The sequence below is a fragment of the Mus caroli genome, unplaced genomic scaffold, assembly GCF_978045245.1.
Source record: "Mus caroli unplaced genomic scaffold, Mus_caroli_1 scaffold_15, whole genome shotgun sequence".
NCBI classification, from domain to species: domain Eukaryota; kingdom Metazoa; phylum Chordata; class Mammalia; order Rodentia; family Muridae; genus Mus; species Mus caroli.
Window position 1 is genome coordinate 21866446 of NW_028227270.1, and position 13784 is coordinate 21880229.

Below are 13784 nucleotides of genomic sequence, written 5' to 3' on the forward strand. Positions count from 1 at the left end.
CCAATCTGGTCTAAAGAGTGAGTTCCAGGAAAGCCAGGGCTACACAGAGAAACCCTGTCTCGAAAAAACAAAACAAAACAATCTAACAAAAATAATAAATAAATAAATTTTAAAAATATTAAAAAGCTAATGGTTAGGAGCTGAAAAGATGGCTCAAGAACTAGATGCTCTTCCAGAGGAGGAGGGTTCTGTTCGAAGCACCCACTTGATGGTCCACAACCATCCTGACACCCTTTTCTGTCCTTCATAAGCACCATATGTGTGCTGCACAAACAGGCAAAACACTCATACACATAAAACAACATAAATAAATCTAAAAATATCATTTTAAGTCAATGACTGAATAATCCCAGACGCACCCGGCTACACTAGACCTTCAGTTTGCTTCAGCTCAGCTAGACTGGATCTCAGAGATTAAAAGGAACTGAACTTAGTTTTCAGTTTTTTGCTGTGAAAGACTTGGCAGTTTCGATTATCCTTGATACCCCCCACCCCAAAATGCACAGCATGGATAGTTCTCATATGTTCTGTGTGAAAGTTAGGGATGCGAGAGCCCTTGCCATGTTGAGATTGTGGTGAGGAGGGTCTATGTCAATTGTTGGACAAGAAATCATACATTAACCATGGTAAAATGATGGATAGCTTTTCTCCTGGGATTGTCTAGTAGTTTTAAAAGGCCATCTTTACATGACAAACACCCAAAGGCAATATTCAAGTTATTTTATAATTGCTGTGATATAAACACCAGTCACCCAGATGGTCCCCAGTTTTGGAACTGGAACAGGGTTCTGGGACAAGGACATACAGGGAGAGGATCTTAGAGCAGAGGCCCCGAGGTAGCAGAGAATACAAATGGGGACTCAGAACAGAGGCTGTCTACCTTCAAGTTTATCAATATTTTAGTCAGGGCCATGGCCAAGTAATGGTCAGGTTTTTGTTTGTTTTGGTTTTTTGTTTGTTTGTTTTTCGAGACTGGATTTCTCTGTGTAGCCCTGGCTGTCCTAGAACTTGCTTGTAGACCAGGCTGGCCTCAAACTCAGGAAAAACCACTGGCTTTTGCCTCCCAAGTGCTGGGGCCAAGTCCTACGTAAAGTCAGTGATCCTATAATAACTAGCAGTGATGGAGATGAGAAGCCAGGGATGACATCACTGACACTTTCCCCCCTTTCTTTCTGTTTGCAAACCCAGATTGGTGAGCTCCTAAGCACCACCCACCCTGCCAACAAAGCCAGCCTCACCCTCTTCTGTCCCGAGGAGGGAGACTGGAAGAACTCCAACCTTGACAGACACAATCTCCAAGACTTCATCAACATTAAGCTCAACTCAGCTTCTATCTTGCCAGAAATGGAGGGACTTTCTGAGTTCACCGAGTATCTCTCAGAGTCTGTAGAAGTCCCCTCTCCCTTTGACATCCTGGAACCACCGACCTCGGGCGGCTTTCTGAAGCTCTCCAAGCCTTGCTGTTACATTTTCCCAGGGGGCCGTGGGGACTCGGCCCTGTTTGCAGTGAACGGATTCAACATGCTCATCAACGGAGGATCAGAGAGAAAGTCTTGCTTCTGGAAGCTCATTCGGCACTTGGACCGTGTGGACTCCATCCTGCTCACCCACATTGGGGATGACAATTTGCCTGGGATCAATAGCATGCTGCAGCGCAAGATTGCAGAGCTGGAAGAGGAGCGGTCCCAGGGGTCCACCAGCAACAGTGACTGGATGAAAAACCTCATCTCCCCTGACCTGGGGGTTGTGTTTCTCAACGTACCTGAAAACCTGAAAGACCCAGAACCCAACATCAAGATGAAGAGAAGCATAGAAGAAGCATGCTTCACTCTCCAGTATCTAAACAAACTGTCCATGAAACCAGAGCCTCTATTTAGAAGTGTAGGCAATACCATTGAGCCTGTCATCCTGTTCCAAAAGATGGGAGTGGGCAAGCTTGAGATGTACGTGCTTAACCCAGTCAAAAGCAGCAAGGAAATGCAGTATTTTATGCAACAGTGGACTGGCACCAACAAAGACAAGGCCGAACTAATCCTGCCCAATGGTCAAGAAGTAGACATCCCAATTTCCTACTTAACCTCAGTCTCATCTTTGATTGTGTGGCATCCAGCCAACCCCGCTGAGAAAATCATTCGGGTTCTGTTTCCCGGAAACAGTACCCAGTACAACATCCTAGAAGGACTGGAGAAACTCAAACATCTAGATTTCCTAAAGCAGCCACTGGCCACTCAAAAAGATCTCACTGGCCAGGTGCCCACTCCCCCAGTGAAACAGGTCAAACTGAAACAGCGGGCTGACAGCCGAGAGAGTCTGAAGCCAGCCACAAAACCACTTGCCAGTAAATCTGTGAGGAAGGAGTCCAAGGAGGAAACCCCTGAAGTCACAAAAGCTAGTCAAGTGGAGAAAACACCCAAAGTCGAAAGCAAAGAGAAAGTGTTAGTGAAAAAAGACAAGCCTGTAAAGACAGAAAGTAAACCTTCAGTGACAGAAAAGGAGGTGTCCAGCAAGGAGGAGCAGTCCCCGGTGAAAGCCGAGGTCGCTGAGAAGCAAGCTACTGAGAGCAAACCCAAAGTCACCAAGGACAAAGTGGTAAAAAAGGAAATAAAGACAAAACTCGAGGAAAAGAAAGAGGAGAAACCCAAGAAAGAAGTGGTTAAGAAGGAAGACAAAACACCCCTCAAGAAAGACGAGAAGCCAAGAAAGGAAGAGGTGAAGAAGGAGATCAAGAAAGAAATCAAAAAAGAAGAGAGAAAGGAGCTGAAGAAAGAGGTGAAGAAGGAAACACCCCTGAAGGATGCCAAGAAGGAGGTAAAGAAAGAGGAGAAGAAAGAAGTTAAAAAGGAAGAGAAGGAACCCAAAAAGGAAATCAAGAAGATCTCCAAGGACATAAAGAAATCAACTCCTCTGTCAGACACAAAGAAGCCATCTGCATTAAAACCAAAAGTAGCGAAGAAAGAAGAGTCCACTAAGAAGGAGCCTCTTGCTGCTGGGAAACTCAAGGACAAGGGGAAAGTCAAAGTCATTAAGAAGGAAGGCAAGACCACAGAAGCAGCTGCCACAGCTGTTGGCACTGCTGCCACCACAGCTGCTGCGGTGGCTGCAGCTGGAATAGCTGCCAGTGGTCCTGTCAAAGAACTGGAAGCTGAGAGGTCCCTTATGTCATCCCCTGAGGATCTAACCAAGGACTTTGAGGAGCTAAAGGCTGAGGAGATTGATGTGGCCAAGGACATCAAGCCTCAGCTGGAGCTCATTGAAGATGAAGAGAAACTGAAGGAAACCCAGCCCGGAGAAGCCTACGTCATCCAGAAAGAGACGGAAGTCAGCAAAGGTTCTGCTGAGTCACCCGATGAGGGAATCACCACCACCGAGGGGGAGGGTGAGTGTGAGCAAACCCCTGAGGAGCTGGAGCCAGTTGAGAAGCAGGGCGTGGATGACATTGAGAAGTTTGAAGATGAAGGAGCTGGTTTTGAAGAATCCTCAGAGACCGGAGACTACGAAGAGAAGGCAGAAACTGAGGAGGCTGAGGAGCCGGAAGAGGACGGGGAAGACAATGCAAGCGGGAGTGCCTCTAAGCACAGCCCCACAGAAGATGATGAAAGCGCAAAGGCTGAGGCGGACGTGCACCTCAAGGAGAAGAGGGAGTCTGTGGTCAGTGGTGACGACCGGGCGGAAGAAGACATGGATGATGTGCTTGAGAAAGGAGAAGCTGAACAGTCTGAGGAGGAGGGCGAAGAGGAGGACAAAGCAGAGGATGCCAGAGAGGAAGGCTATGAGCCTGACAAAATTGAGGCTGAAGATTATGTGATGGCTGTGGCTGACAAGGCCGCTGAGGCTGGAGTCACAGAGGAGCAGTACGGATTCCTGGGCACGTCGGCCAAGCAACCTGGAATCCAGTCTCCTAGCCGAGAACCTGCATCTTCAATTCATGATGAGACCCTACCTGGAGGCTCTGAGAGCGAGGCCACTGCTTCAGATGAGGAGAATCGGGAAGACCAGCCTGAAGAATTCACTGCCACCTCTGGATATACTCAGTCTACCATTGAGATATCTAGTGAGCCTACTCCAATGGATGAGATGTCTACTCCTCGTGATGTGATGAGTGACGAGACCAACAATGAGGAGACAGAGTCCCCATCTCAGGAGTTCGTAAACATTACCAAATACGAGTCCTCACTGTATTCTCAGGAGTACTCCAAACCTGCTGTTGCATCATTCAATGGATTGTCAGATGGGTCAAAAACAGATGCCACTGATGGTAAGGATTACAACGCTTCCGCCTCCACCATATCACCACCTTCGTCCATGGAAGAAGACAAATTCAGCAAGTCTGCTCTTCGTGATGCTTACTGCTCAGAAGAGAAAGAGTTGAAAGCCAGTGCCGAGTTAGACATCAAAGATGCTTCAGATGAGAGACTTAGCCCAGCCAAGAGTCCATCCCTGAGTCCTTCTCCGCCATCCCCCATAGAGAAGACTCCCCTGGGTGAACGTAGCGTGAATTTCTCTCTGACACCCAATGAGATTAAAGTGTCAGCAGAGGGAGAAGCAAGGTCAGTGTCCCCTGGAGTGACCCAGGCAGTAGTTGAAGAACATTGTGCCAGTCCTGAGGAGAAGACCCTGGAAGTAGTGTCGCCATCCCAGTCTGTGACAGGCAGTGCTGGCCATACACCTTACTACCAATCTCCCACTGATGAGAAGTCCAGTCACCTACCTACAGAAGTCACCGAAAAGCCACAGGCAGTTCCAGTGAGCTTTGAATTCAGTGAGGCCAAAGACGAGAACGAGAGAGCATCCCTAAGCCCTATGGATGAGCCTGTGCCTGACTCAGAGTCTCCTGTGGAGAAGGTTCTGTCTCCTTTACGCAGCCCTCCCCTTCTTGGATCTGAGTCCCCATATGAAGACTTCCTGAGTGCTGATAGCAAGGTTCTTGGCAGACGTTCCGAAAGCCCCTTTGAAGGGAAGAATGGAAAGCAGGGCTTCCCAGACAGAGAAAGCCCAGTTTCTGACCTGACATCCACTGGTCTTTACCAAGACAAACAGGAAGAGAAAAACACGGGCTTCATACCCATAAAGGAAGACTTTGGTTCAGAAAAGAAAACCAGTGATGTTGAAACCATGAGTTCTCAGTCAGCTCTAGCTTTGGATGAAAGGAAATTGGGAGATGTATCTCCAACACAAATAGATGTCAGTCAGTTTGGCTCTTTCAAAGAAGACACCAAGATGTCCATTTCAGAAGGCACTGTTTCAGACAAGTCGGCCACACCTGTGGATGAGGGTGTGGCAGAAGACACCTACTCCCACATGGAGGGTGTGGCCTCTGTCTCTACTGCCTCTGTGGCTACGAGTTCGTTTCCAGAGCCAACCACAGATGATGTGTCTCCTTCTCTGCATGCCGAGGTGGGTTCTCCACATTCCACAGAAGTTGATGACTCCCTGTCGGTTTCTGTGGTGCAAACACCTACCACGTTCCAGGAAACGGAAATGTCTCCGTCTAAAGAAGAGTGCCCAAGACCGATGTCAATTTCTCCTCCAGACTTCTCCCCCAAGACAGCCAAATCCAGGACACCAGTTCAAGATCACCGATCTGAACAGTCTTCAATGTCTATTGAGTTCGGCCAGGAATCCCCTGAGCATTCTCTTGCTATGGACTTTAGTCGGCAGTCTCCAGATCACCCTACTCTGGGTGCCAGTGTGCTTCATATCACTGAAAATGGGCCAACTGAGGTGGACTATAGTCCCTCTGATATCCAGGACTCTAGTTTGTCACATAAGATCCCGCCAATGGAAGAGCCATCCTACACCCAAGATAATGATCTGTCTGAGCTCATCTCTGTGTCTCAGGTAGAGGCTTCCCCATCCACCTCTTCAGCTCACACCCCTTCTCAGATAGCCTCTCCTCTTCAGGAAGACACTCTCTCTGATGTTGTTCCTCCCAGAGAGATGTCCTTATATGCCTCACTTGCGTCTGAAAAGGTGCAGAGCCTGGAAGGAGAGAAGCTCTCTCCGAAATCTGATATTTCTCCACTCACCCCACGAGAGTCCTCACCTTTGTATTCACCTGGCTTTTCAGATTCTCCCTCTACAGCTAAAGAGACTGCAGCAGCTCACCAAGCCTCATCTTCTCCACCAATAGATGCAGCAACAGCAGAGCCCTATGGCTTCCGCTCCTCAATGTTATTTGATACAATGCAACATCATCTGGCCTTGAATAGAGATTTGACTACATCTAGTATGGAGAAAGACAGTGGAGGGAAGACACCCGGTGACTTTAGCTATGCCTATCAAAAGCCTGAGAATGCCACCGGATCTCCAGATGAAGAAGATTATGACTATGAATCTCAAGAGAAAACCATCCGGACCCACGACGTGGGTGGCTACTACTATGAGAAGACAGAGAGAACCATAAAATCCCCATGTGACAGTGGGTACTCCTATGAGACCATTGAGAAGACCACCAAGACCCCAGAAGATGGTGGCTACACCTGTGAAATTACTGAGAAAACCACTCGGACCCCAGAAGAGGGTGGGTATTCATATGAGATCAGCGAGAAGACGACAAGGACCCCTGAAGTAAGTGGCTACACCTATGAAAAGACTGAGAGGTCCAGAAGGCTCCTGGATGACATTAGCAATGGCTATGATGACACTGAGGATGGCGGCCACACACTTGGCGACTGTAGCTACTCCTATGAAACCACTGAGAAAATTACCAGCTTTCCTGAGTCTGAAAGCTATTCCTACGAGACAAGTACAAAAACAACACGGAGTCCAGACACCTCTGCGTACTGTTACGAGACCATGGAGAAGATCACCAAGACCCCACAGGCATCCACGTACTCCTATGAGACCTCAGACCGATGCTACACTACAGAAAAGAAGTCCCCCTCAGAGGCACGCCAGGATGTTGATTTATGTCTGGTGTCCTCCTGTGAATTCAAGCATCCCAAGACGGAGCTCTCGCCTTCCTTCATTAATCCAAATCCTCTTGAGTGGTTTGCTGGTGAAGAGCCCACTGAAGAATCCGAGAAGCCCCTCACTCAGTCTGGAGGAGCCCCCCCACCTTCAGGAGGAAAACAACAGGGCAGGCAATGCGATGAAACGCCACCCACCTCAGTCAGTGAGTCAGCTCCATCCCAGACAGACTCTGATGTTCCCCCAGAGACAGAAGAGTGCCCCTCCATCACAGCCGATGCCAATATTGACTCTGAAGATGAGTCAGAAACCATCCCCACAGACAAAACCGTCACATACAAACACATGGACCCACCTCCAGCCCCCATGCAAGACCGAAGCCCTTCGCCTCGCCACCCCGACGTGTCCATGGTGGACCCAGACGCCTTGGCTATTGATCAGAACCTAGGCAAGGCTCTGAAGAAAGACCTGAAGGAGAAGACCAAGACCAAGAAGCCAGGCACAAAGACCAAGTCCTCTTCACCTGTCAAAAAGGGCGATGGGAAGTCCAAGCCTTTAGCAGCTTCCCCCAAACCAGGAGCCTTGAAGGAATCCTCCGACAAGGCGTCCAGAGTGGCTTCTCCCAAGAAGAAAGAGTCCGTGGAAAAAGCTACGAAGACCACCACCACTCCTGAGGTCAAAGCCACACGCGGCGAAGAGAAGGACAAGGAGACTAAGAACGCAGCCAACGCCTCTGCATCCAAATCAGTGAAGACTGCAACGGCAGGTAGGTGGGGTCACTTGAAAGCCTGCCTGCTTCTCTGTTTGTCCTTTTGCTGGGAAGACCAGAAATGGTGGACTGATGCTCTACCTTTCGTCCACCTTCCTCTTCTGCTTAAAGGTTCACCTCCTGGCCCAGTGTGGCTTAGAGAGAGTAAAGTGCACTGGATCTGTCTGGTGGGATGGCTAGGCTGATGTCATTCTGGGCAGCAGCTGTAGGCCTGTTGCAAACCTTCAGAAGTAAGGATGTGTGTCTCAGGCTGCCCAGGGAGGCTTCAGGCAGGCTGATCTTAAAAATCACATCAGGGTGACAGATCAGGAGCTCCCAGAGGCGTATTAAAATGTAAAATTATAAAAATCTACACCTTTAGAAAAAAAAAAAAAACCTAACATGTAGGCAATATATGAGCCCACTGAAACATCTGCTGTGTTTTCTTACCTGCTAGTAAACAATGCGATTCCAGTTGACCAATAACTATCGAGTAGCAGAAGAGGAAACCGTTAAAGCTGTCTCTCCTTTCTACCCACGGCCTTGCTAGCACAGTGATTTCTCAGGCCAGAATTCTACTCAGCAGGAGCTAAGTAGAAATGCCTGCTGGCTCCCCATTCGCCACTGATAGCCAGTGGTCTCCATTCCTTAGTGATGACTTGAGACTTTTGTTTTTGTGAGGTAGGTTCTTGCCATTTCAGAAATTATTGGCGATTATTTCCAAGCTCCAACCCCAAATTTCTTAAACATTTTCCCCCTGAAGCTCAGGACATTAACTCAAATAGCATAGCAGTGTTTTATGTTTAAATCATTGTAGCATGAACCAATCCAAAGATACACTCGTTTGATACTTTCGTGCTGATGCAATGGTAGAAAACTGTGAGAAGTCTTTGTTTCCATAATTCAACTCTTCTGTTTCTACAGAGCAGTGTGTTTCAGACACCATCATTGCATTGCACAGTAAGACAGCAGCACAGTGTGGGGCCAGAACCAGGGCTGCTGTGAAGCTGTGTGTGCCATGCTGCACACATGACCGGAAACTCCATGCATCATTACATCTGATTTTAAATTAAGTTCCATGGGTGATCAGAAATTTCTTACTGTTGAAAAACATATTTGTTCCATTCATGTTTAGTTGTTCAATTCCATATGGCATCAGGATCCATAAGTTGAGCCTCTGTCTTATAGAGCTTTTCAAACTAAAATACTCATTAGTACAAGTAGATCCTTTGGATGGAGAGTACTCTTATCTAATATATATATATATATATATATATATATATATATATATATATATATATATATATATATATATTAGCTTTCTTGAGACAGGGTTTCTTTATATAACAGCCCCCGGCTGTCCTGGAACTCACTTCGTAGACCAGCCTGTCCTCAAACTCCTAGAGATCCATGTGCCTCTGCTTCTCGAGTGCAGGGATTAAAGGCATGCGCCACCACTACCTGGCACTAATGCCATAAAAAAAACAAAAAAACAAAAAACAAATCCAAGAAACTCTTTTTTCTTTTCTTCCTAAGGGGTTGTCTGCAAAGGGAAGCTAAGCCTCATTTTCAGTTTCTCCTATTGAACTGGTAAAGAAGCAGGGTATAATTTCTCCTAATGTTGGAGGCCCTACACGAGGAGCCAGGGAACTGGGACTCCTACCATCCTTTTCATGTCCCAGAGACCGCAGCTGGGGATCCGTGGATGTGTCTGTGTCTTCACACTGCTGTGACCCTTGCTTTGTGTTTGTTCCCAAAGGACCAGGAACCACTAAGACAGCCAAGTCGTCCACCGTGCCTCCAGGTCTCCCTGTGTATTTGGACCTATGCTATATTCCCAACCACAGCAACAGTAAGAATGTCGATGTTGAGTTCTTCAAGAGAGTGAGGTCATCTTACTACGTGGTGAGTGGGAACGACCCTGCCGCGGAGGAGCCCAGCCGGGCTGTCCTGGATGCCTTGTTGGAAGGGAAGGCTCAGTGGGGAAGCAACATGCAGGTAAGAACATGGGGCCCATGTCTGAGGTGCATTTGAGCTCATTCTAGAAGTGAAGAGAAGGAAACATATTGAAATAGGAGTCTTTGTCACTGCAGATCCACATGTAGTACCTCCTGACTGTTGCATGTGAAATATGCCAATGAAGTTTTCAACTGATGTTTTCCAGGAACCACAACCAAGCTGTAAAAATTATTTTTTTTCATCGAGGGGAGGAGTTGTAGCCTAGAATATAAATCAGCTAGGAACTTGTTGTTCAAATAACAGGTCAGTTTAGCTTACAGAAGATAGCCCAAGGTGGCCTCATTGATAGGGTCACTATCAGTAGCAGTGGAGAAGAACCGCCTTACCTAAGACAGAGTCCACGCATCGGTAAAATGACCTGAAATGGATTGCTGTCCCAACCCTGCCCCTCTCCCCCCAATTCTGAGTATTGTATGTGTGAATCAAAGTTGACCTGAGCCTGTGGAATTGCTGCTGAGGAATTATCTTCCTCACTAGTAGACTAAAGCTAGGAACATGGTCACTGGCCAAGGTACGTGGGATCAAGTCTCCAGGTGAAATTCCAGAGTCGTGTCATTGCCTCTCCTCTCGGGATATATTCTGCTCCAGCCCCTCCGGGCTGGCTATGAACCATCCAGTCTCCATGATCCTATTGGGCTCTGATCACTGGTTATCTGCTTTGTGGGTCTGCAAATCATTACCTACAACTTGTGCTCACATCTTCCATAAGATTGCTTCCAAAGAATTCCATAGTGTTCACATGAGAAGTACCAAAGTCGGTACTCCACTCCTACAGCCCAGACTCTGTTTTCAGGCCAATGGGTGGGCTTCTGAGGGTTTGAGCTACAATATAAAACTTCGTGCACTAAGTGTGGAGTATATAGGCCGTACAACATCTGCCCCGTGTTAATGGAAACACGAGAAACGATATTTTTCTGGTAAAACGGCATTTTTTTTTCTTTTATCCCTTTCTGCTAGTGATCCAACAGACACCTTGTTCTGTTTTTACTCTGGCATCTATCCCTGCTGTCCTTTAAGTATCTCCTTTTCTCCCCCTCCGTAGGTGACTCTGATTCCGACACATGACTCCGAGGTGATGAGGGAGTGGTACCAGGAGACCCACGAGAAGCAGCAGGACCTTAACATCATGGTCTTAGCAAGCAGCAGTACAGTGGTCATGCAAGATGAGTCCTTCCCCGCATGCAAGATAGAACTGTAGAGACCCGCAGCCGGCCACACCACAGGATTCCGAACTGTGTTTCCAGAAATTCTTGAATTTGAAACTACCTTTTCTAAAACGTCCATTCATCCAATTAAGTCACTGAACAGTTATTACCTGCCAGATGCTATACTGTGTCATGGTGATGCAAGTCACTGATAGTCTCCATTTTTGCTGACTGCTAAGGGAAGTAACCATATTCCCACAATAGATTTCGAGTTACTGCAAAATTACCTACCCCCGTTCATCTCTGCTGAACATTTGGAAGCCATGCACTCACGCACCCAACTGACTTCTGCTAGGTATTGGCATTTATCATAGAGAGAGAAAGAGAGAGGGATAGAGAGTCAGCGGGAGGGGAGGGAGAGAGGCGGGAGAGAGGGACAAAGAGACTGCAGGAGAGAGAGAGAGAGTGAGAGGGGAAGACTCAGAAAGAAAAAGAATGCAAGAGGCAAAGGTGGAGAGTTCTGATGAGATGCCCAGGGAGAAAGAGTGGGCAGGATGGGGTATAGAGAAGACACCAGCAACCAGGTGTGCATTTTCTCAGACCACAGCTATTCTGTGGTCTACACAGGTGGAGTTTTCCATTTTCATCAGAGTCATCAGAAAGAGTCTTATTCTCCTAAAGCATGTTTCTAAAGAACAGAAAGAATGAAGCCTGTTACGAGGGCATGAGATTTTTCACGCCTTAATTCAATGCCTTTGCTATTATAAAGGCTGCACACGGCATAATGTAGCAAGTGTAGACTGGATGAGTGAGTGGTTTGCGCCCCATTCAGAACTCTCAGACTTTTCAAACACGTGAGTAGGTTGATCTAAGGCATGCTCCCAGCATTTGTCTACCCAAGTCCACACCAAGTCAACCTGCATGCAGCAACACCCAAGTCCACCCCAGTTAACTGAAGCAAATACCAAAGCAGTTGGGAGTACACATGGGAGACATTTTGCCTTAGGAAGTGACTTGAATGTACAAAGATACCTGATGCACTTATTTTTTAATGTGAGACAGCAAGTTTTTAAAACATCCATGTAGGATTGTAGATACTCCAGGGAAAGGAGCGTGTGGGGAGGGAAGGTACCAGAAGCTCATCTGATTGGCCCAACGGTTTAGTGCAGAGTCATGCTTGGTGAACATCACCACTTCTGATGTACCCGTGGCCACTCAACCAAATACGTTGCACCTTTCGTAGCTTCTTTAATTCTTCAAGTTCAAGACTGGAATGGCTTCTTTGATCAGAACCAGGAAAACAGTGAATCTTATGGTGGAAGAGCTCTCAGCAAGTGTACAGCATCTGCCTTCCTTTGTCTTGCATTGGCTATTTTAATTTTCCATTAATTTCAACACATGGGAACACATGTACAGAAGATCTTTTTTTTTTTTTTTTTTTTTTGCTATGCAAGAACTTTTCATAGAAGAACTTTTTAACAAGTGTTTTCATTTACAGGAAAACGCAAAGAAAATTTTGAAACGATGGTCTTTCTTTTTAATTATTATTTTGAGTGTTTTTGTAAGACAAAAATTGAAGTTTTTTAAGGTTCTGGCAAGATTTGAAGTCTGATATTGAAGTCATGATATTTATTTAAAAACCTGTCACTACCAGAAATGGTGGTACCTCCTGCCCTTTGACTCTCATACCATGAAAGTTGAGTCTGTGCTGTTTGAGAGTGGGTAGGTGGTGGGGTAGGCTACTGTCCGGGGCATCACCCAGTGCTATCCCCTCCTCCTTTCAAGATTATTCACCATGAGGTAAAAGAGCCAAGTTCAGAAGCACCCTAGCACCAGTTTGCTTGGGTTTTTTTTTTTTTTTTTTTCCTGGAAAACATTCAGTGAGAGAAGTAATAGATTGAAAACAAATGAATTCTCAACTTCTATGTTCACCATGTAGAGAGTTCAGACATAATGTCTGTCGCTGTCATCACTGAACCACAGACTTGTGCCGCCAGATCATGAGGAAAACTTTCGCCAAGTTTCAAGTGGCAGATTCATGTTCAGAGGTTCAGAGGTGGCAAACTTCTCAGTGACAGCTGTGCTGTGCTCGGTCACGCTACGTTTCCTGCAGACTCTTAAGATCTACGGGGTAGTGAACAATGACCTCATTTTATTTTCTATGTTAGTTATTTATTTCAAAATTTACATTTTCGTTTATTTTCATCTGTAAAGTATATGTTTCGCACTGCTATTTTACTCTGAGGGTTTAAACAATATTTCTCCAGGGTTTCCTCACTGAGAACCCATGCAGTCTACTTAATGCTGTGAATCACATTTTCCAAATGTTTAATTTTTTAAAGAAAATTAATATTCTATTTTTGTTAGGTGTCTCTAGGAATGCAGCTTTTTTATTTATTATCCTGTTTCTTTCAAACCCGTAACAGTGACACATTAAAGGTACAAAACTGTCCTATCTGATGGAAAAGTCACCGTGATGAAAACAGAGTTTGTTGACTGTAAGCCCACTTGCTTCTCACTTCATCAGACAAGCTCAATACACACAAGATAGTAATTTAATGGGAGCTGTTAGGCTGGTCCACACGTGAAGAGAAACAGTTTCTAGCCTTCTTGCCAAATCCAGACCTCTGGTTGACTTTTCTTTCATAGAAGATGGAGTTATCTTCCAGTTTTCCAACTTAAATTTATTTAGCCTTTATATTATTTTGTTTTTAAAAAGTATATAAATACCTTAGAAGAGCCATAGCCAGCCTTCAGTTATAACCACTCGACCCCCATACCTCTTATTGTTTCTACAGAATCTAATGGGGGAAAATGCTTCACAAAACTGTCACTGATCCATTGGCTCTCATTCCTATGCAATCTGGCAGCACCCTCCTGCACCCCCCGTCCTCAGTGATGGCCACGGAGCCGAGGACACCAGGGTGAAGTACATTTGTTTTACAGGTGGCTCCTGACCTCCC

General features: G+C 46.2%; 1 protein-coding gene across 1 annotated transcript in view; it reads left to right on the forward strand.

Annotated features, from left to right (window-relative positions):
* Map1b (microtubule associated protein 1B) overlaps window positions 1–12681 on the forward strand; it is a 91576-nt gene extending 78895 nt beyond the window's left edge. Inside the window, exons 5-7 of the mRNA XM_021179887.3 lie at window positions 1189–7675; window positions 9417–9655; window positions 10719–12681. Of these exons, the coding sequence (XP_021035546.1) occupies window positions 1189–7675; window positions 9417–9655; window positions 10719–10874 (6882 nt within the window). The 3' untranslated portion in view covers window positions 10875–12681. The remainder of the gene's footprint in view (window positions 1–1188; window positions 7676–9416; window positions 9656–10718) is intronic.
* The last annotated feature ends 1103 nt before the right edge of the window (window positions 12682–13784 follow it).